Source organism: Amborella trichopoda, chromosome 13 (genome assembly GCF_054954075.1).
Source record: "Amborella trichopoda isolate Santa Cruz 75 chromosome 13, AtrichopodaSantaCruz75HAP2 v2.0, whole genome shotgun sequence".
Taxonomy (NCBI): domain Eukaryota; kingdom Viridiplantae; phylum Streptophyta; class Magnoliopsida; order Amborellales; family Amborellaceae; genus Amborella; species Amborella trichopoda.
The window spans coordinates 940,001-946,851 of NC_142348.1; the positions used below are offsets into that span (position 1 = coordinate 940,001).

Genomic DNA, 6,851 nt, shown 5'->3' on the forward strand with positions numbered 1-6,851 from the left:
AAATGGGCACTCATAGGAAAGAAAAACTAAAAAATTAATATGGGAAACTATTTACCAATAAAAACAATCTTCAGGTACATCTAAACTGGATGTATTTCAATTATGTATTGGAAGCCATCTCAATTGGAGCAAATAAGTGAGGAGATGGTGGATCATTATTTCACCATGGTGGATGAAGAAGGATGGACAGATTTGGAATTTCCTCAAAGGAAGAATTCCAAATGCATCTTATCTTTGCTGAACCAAGACTTTGAAGGCCTTGGGATGATGCTACCCCCTTATGCATGCATTGAAGAAGAAATATAGATGTTACACACATTGAGAGACCATGATTAATTACATGCACCATCGTTAGTCAATCATAAAAGTTATAAGCATAATGAAACTTTAAATGCTTAAATTCTAAATTTAGTAGGAGAATTTACCTACATAGTCTTGTGACACTAGCCAACAAAACTCACAAAAGGAAAGCAAGTCATGAGCCTCACCCATACTCACGTATGAACTAAGGGTATTTTTTTAAAAAAAAATTATTAATACTCAACAAATTTTTGAAACTTATATACCATTGTTTTGTATATTAAGTATGTTTTTTTAAAAAAAGTATTTTTGGTCATTAGGAGTGGTGTGACGTCATCCACATGGGGTATGACATCACTACATGGAGCACACTAGTAGCATTTGATGCTTCATGTGGGTAAGGTCACACCTCAGAGATAATGTCACACCCTTCTTAATGACCAAAAATAACGAGATTAAAAAAATATTGTTACAAAATATGGGTTATCCAAAATTTGTTTAATACAGTTATAAAATGCTCTATCATGTGAGCACCCTAACATAACCCTATATGAAATACAAGAAGGGAAAGATGATAGAACATAATACAAAAATGCTACGATGCGCATCAAGCATCTCAAGAACTTTCTCTCTCCTTTCTCCTAAGTAAATAGAAGAATGTATTTTAATATTTAATCATAATTTTCTCTTTTTTTATTTTCTAATGTGGAACTAAAATATACTACTTTCTCTCAATACTATGGTTCAAAAGATATTATTTCGAAAAAACATTTTTTATTTTCTAAAATAGAAGTACTAACATATACACTTATTCCACTATCCAAAACACATTAGTATGATGATTTTTTAAATATAAAATTTTGGGATTCACTTTAGAATTATACCACTTTTAGAAAATAAGACCAAAAAAAATAAATACTCTAACTTTTCTTAATAAATCCCCACCTAAGAAATACAGACATCTTTCTAAAATATAACTTTATCAAGAAAAATTAGAACTCTCTATCAAATCCTAATTCCAAAATTGAACCAAATAAAATAAAAATAAAAAGCACATAACGTTTATAAATAGAAATAATAAAAAAACACCCATAACTTCTAAAAATAAAAATAAAAAAAATAAAAATAAAATTGTAATCGACCCATTCTTGATCTATATCAGATTCCTATTTAAAAATAATGGGAAGTTTATCAAATTCCTATGAAAAATTTTTTAGTAAGAGTTCGTATACAATGAGACTATTTATTTTTAGTACAAAGATGACACAATTACTTATAACCTTCCGATGTCTAATGGCTTAGGTGTATCACAAAGTTTGAGAGAATTTCTTTTCAACTTTGAGCTTGGTTAATAGAATATATATAGCCACCCAATTTCACATGCAATAGTCAAGATTGATTGTAAGCACTTGGTAGCGTGGAAAATAACAAGTTGATTGTACTTTTCAAACAAGTTGATACTTTACCCATATCTTCTTATTTAATTTCGAAATACCAATAAAATAACACATGGTCTTGAGTTAAATAGGTATGAAAGGATAAATTGTTAAATAATTAATATATTGCGGGTATTTTGATAAGGAAAATGTTTATATAAGGTGGCAACCTTAAAATGCAGAATTAAAAGTGCACCTAAAAAATCCATCATAAAAAGACGATTGGATATTGAAGAACCCTCTAATTCATTATCTCAATAGGAGGTGTATGACTATAAAAATAAAAAAAGATTTTGAGTCCATAAAATAATATATTTTGAAACACATTATCTGGATCATCTATCTTCCAAGATTTTCATGTGTTTATAGATCTACTTGATTTGAATCATTTTTAGAATTTAAAATTTTGTTATAAGCGATGAAAATAGATTCTCAATCCATCCTTTTATATCAAAATCACATTTAAGATAAAATTTAGAGACGTGCCTTGATTGGATTGGTAAAGGCCGCAAGCTTATGCAGCCTTCCCAGCTGCTCCAAATCAATGGATTTGGCCATGGCCTTCTGATAGAGCTTTCCCACCTGCCCCGATTTGGCAAGTTACACAGGTGATGTACAGATAAACAACTAGAACATAGAATCTCTCACATAAGTTATCAGGAACAAACTCGAACAGCCATGCCATGGCATGAATAAAGTGACAGAACTCAGTACATTGATGTCTATGAGTTGCACTAATCACATAGTACGGGGGAGGCTTTTTAACAATTTTCGTGGACCCACCAGTGAGTGTTTTGAAAAGTTAAAGTATTTTGCGGTTTTGTGAATGTCGCAGTCCTTATTATAGCATCTCTGCTTCTACTTAATTCAATCCATTCATCCCAATCTTCATCATACGGTTGCCAAAAAACGAGGAAAATTTTCAGGCAGTGTTGCAATCTAGAGAGAGACCGATGGAAGTCACAAGTGTTCTACGCATGAATGACCATTCTCATCGAACAGTTGCCAGAAAAGGAATTTTCAGGCAGTGTTGCAGTTTAGAGAGAGAGAGTCCGATGGAAGTCGCAACTGCTCTGCGCATGAATGTGGTTGCCGAAAGAAGAATTTTCAGGCAGTGTTGCAGTCTAGAGAAAGAGGGACCGATGGATGTCGCAAATGTTCTACGCATGAATGAAGGTACAGGGAAGATGAGCTATGCACAAAATTCATGGCTTCAAGTAATTCTTAATCTCTCTCTTTACCTTTTGATTTTTTTAATGTTGATATGAGGCTCCATGGCTGACCTCAAAAACAAAGTTAAAATGATAATGACGATGATCATTAAACTTGATGCCAATGGAACTGTAGGTCACATGTAGCCCCCCACTACCTTGACCACTTTACTTATCTCTCTACGCTGACTATACTTTCTCTTTCTTGTGGTTTTGTGTTGTAATTTGAGTGTATGAAATAGGACTGAGTTTCGACGATAGTACCAATGAGTCCTATATTTGTTTTTTATTATTATTGTGTATTTGTGTAGGAATAATGTAGTCTACACTAAATATGTATTCATATATAAATCTTTTTAAGGTTTCATTCTTGTGTAATGAGAATGTATAGAGATTGTTTCTCTCTCAAGATGGGTCCTGAACTCTTTGTGTTCTCTAAATCAAATATCATATGATAAAGTCCCTTTTTCCATTCTCACCAAAGAGTAGGGGCTCAAATCCCTACTAACTTATCCTTTGGAAAGGGGTTGAGGTAGCACCCCATTACCTAGTCACCATATTGCGGTTTCCATTCCCACCGCTAACACCACCCCATTAAAACATTCAAAAAGCTAATTTGTAATCTACTTGAAAAAATGGATAGGAGCATGTCTTCCACATTGAATTACCCCAAAAAAAAGCCAAGTAGCAACATATTTTTATTTGCTTCAAAATCGTGTGTTTGTTTTATAAAATATAGGAAAAATTATGGATACCTCACCAAAATGAACTTTGTAGATATTCTATTTCCTAATATTTTTAAACAAAATTGTTTCATGCAGGTTAAACCACATTTCTGCAATATGCGGTCCAGAGGTATAAAGCATTCATTTTAAAAATGGATGCAAATAGGTGGTCCATCTAAAAACAAGTGTAATTAACGGTCCAAATACTTTCTTAATATAATTATTATTTTTATGCTTTTTTTTTTTTTTTTTTTCATATTCATGATCTCCATGTTGAAGAGTATATATTTTCTAGAAATTAAGATCAAATTATATTTAAAAATTATATTTATTTCCAAGCCCGCATTACTACAATATGCAGGCTGGCTGTAAAGAAACCGTGTCCTACTTTTAATATCATATCCATGACCTAGTTACTGGTTTTCTTGCTTTGTACCCTCAGTCATAAAGTCAATATTTCAAAAACTAAATTATTTTTCTCCTCTTTTACCCTACGCGTTAAATCTCTCTGTATCTACCCGCTCTCAACGCTTAATATCAGTCTCTCTCTCTCTCAACCCCCTCTCTTTCTCTCTACCCACCCTCTCTCACACACACAATGCCATTGTATGTAACTATGATTGATGGGTTTCTAAGCAGAAACATGGAATAGAGGTGATTAAGCCTATAACCGAGGAGGCAGTGATGAATATGCTCTCTACCCATTTCCCTGAGAGATTGGGAATTGCTGATCTCGGCTGTTCTTCTGGCCCTAACACATTCTCAGCCTTAACCATCATTATCGAAGCGGTGTGCACCAAATATGAGCAGGTATCTTTGCCGATGCCGGAGTTTCTATTGTACCTTAATGACCTGCCTGGAAATGACTTCAACTCAATATTTAGATCACTCCCTTCATTCTATGAGATGATGAAAGAGACAGGAGTTCCAGAGTCTTGCTTTGTGGCTGCCGTTGCCAGTTCTTTCTATTGTAGAAGCTTTCCATCAAACAGTTTACATTTTGTTCATTCTTCTTACAGTCTGCATTGGCTATCACAAGTAAGCACCCGCTCTTTTTTTTCTAACAAGTAAACTAAACAATCTCTCTCTCTCTCTCTCTCTCTCTCTCTCTCTCTCTCTCTCTCTCTCTCTCTCTCTCTCTCTATTTCTCTGTCTCTTGGCATTCTGTTTTTTTTTGCACTAATGTAGATGCAGAATGAAGATGACTTCACCATGAATATGTGATATCTTGCTATGGTGATAATTTCCAATGCTGTAAGTGCATTGTGGATCACAAACTAGTTTAGTCGACTGAAAAAATTGATCTTTAACATTTCTTTGAATTTATTTTTGAATGATTTACATTTAGACCATAAAATGACTTCTAAATTACTAAATGCTCTGTTTATAGCTAGAAGTTACAAAGAAGTTTGGTCAAACTGCCTATTTTTATTTTTTCCAAAATTGCGCTTCGGTTTAGGTTTTTTTTTTTTGGAGTTTTCCATAGTACTGCAATGCCCCAAGCTTTAGGTTAGTCCTAAAATATCGGACTGCTCCGAAATGAGGTATCTGATGTGGGACACGTCAGACTGGTCAGAAACTTATTGTTAATTTCTCAATCTGGTATTTCTGACTTCAGACTGGTTTGAAAGTTACTGATAATTGGTACAGAGCAGTCCGAGGTCTCCAACATCGGATACAGAGCAGTTCGAAGTCTCCAACATCGGGCAGCCCACTTTAGGGCAGTCCAATATTTCAACATTCGATTGGCCCTAGGTCACAACTCATGGAGGGCAAAAGTCTTTTTTATTTTTTAATTTAATTTAATTTCAAGGGTATATATTGTAGTTTTAGTTTTAGGTAAATCATCTCATTGTATACAATCCCAAAATTTTATAGGTTGCACTTGCACCTGATTCAGTTTTCTTTTTCAAAATCATCTATAAAAATATTAACATTTTGAAGAAATTCTGTAACTAATAATTACGCCTTTGCAGGTTCCTCCTGCCCTCTATGATGAGTATGGAAAGTCCCTTAACAAAGGCAATGTATACATTACTGAAGACAGCCCAGCAAGTGTAACATATGCCTTTCTTCAACAATTCCGGAACGACTTTTCTCGATTTCTCAAGTTTCGTTCACAAGAGGTGGTCAGAGACGGGTGCATGGTGTTAATGTTTTATGGTCGAAGGACAAAGCAGGCAGTTGATGAAGAGAGTGGCGTTTTATGGACTACTTTGAGTCAAGCTATAAAGAATCTGGTTTCTAAGGTGCTCCCCCATTTCTATGTTTGCTATATATCTCCAATCTTTTGCACTTTCTAGGACAAAGTTATGTGTGTTTTTGATAATCACAAAAAAAAGTAAAAATGAAAAGGGCTACATGTGTGGATGAACGGCACCCCTACAAAGCCGATCCCTGTTTCGGGGTAAGATGTCCATCGCCTCTTCTAAACTTTCAAAAATGTGTTGATGCAGGGATTTATAGAAGATGAGAAGCTGGATTCTTTTGATCTGCCATACTATGAACCATCTGCAGAAGAAGTTGAAGAAGAGCTGAAGAGAGAAGGCTCATTTACAATTTTGCATTTCGAACAAAAGCCCATAGCTCCATGGGAAGCCAACAAGAATGCAAAAAACTTAGCATTGATAACGAGAGCTGCGGTAGAGCCATTAATGAAATATCATTTTGGAGAGGAAGTCATGGACATGATATTTGAAGAATATACTGAACTTATGCAATTGGATTTCGATGAAGGGAAAAAGAAGCTGATTCATTTTGTTCTTGTCTTAAAAAGATCAAATTGAACACACTTCGATGCATCGTCCACCAAACGATCCCTTAAGTTTGACGTGTCAATTCGTAGAGAGCTTGTTCCACTGTTTATGTACTTTATATTTTGATGTCTATTTGTGTTGAGCTTGTTCTATCGTTCATTTATGTCTATTTTACCTATTCAATCTCACTTTTTTTGTAAGTTTCCATAAATTGTTTTTTGCCATAAAAAACTTGTGATTGTCTACTATGAGACCATTTACTATTGTTGCAAAGATGTCACAATCATAGTTACTGGGACTGGGACTGGAAGTGGGCGTGGGAGTGGGAGTGGGAGTGGGTGCAAGAACAAGAGCAAGAGCGGGAGTAGGATCACAGGATCGACAGCTATCCAAAGCTCCGGAGCTCAGGGACCGAGTTCTGGT

General features: G+C 34.8%; 1 protein-coding gene across 1 annotated transcript; it reads left to right on the forward strand.

Moving 5' to 3' along the window:
* Window positions 1–2,633: 2,633 nt before the first annotated feature.
* On the forward strand, window positions 2,634–6,485 carry LOC18437442 (putative methyltransferase TCM_000336). Its single transcript, XM_006847650.4, has 4 exons — window positions 2,634–2,953; window positions 4,312–4,710; window positions 5,649–5,921; window positions 6,129–6,485. Exons 1-4 carry the CDS (start codon window positions 2,690–2,692, stop codon window positions 6,456–6,458), a joined length of 1,266 nt encoding a protein of 421 aa, XP_006847713.2. The 5' UTR covers window positions 2,634–2,689; the 3' UTR covers window positions 6,459–6,485.
* The last annotated feature ends 366 nt before the right edge of the window (window positions 6,486–6,851 follow it).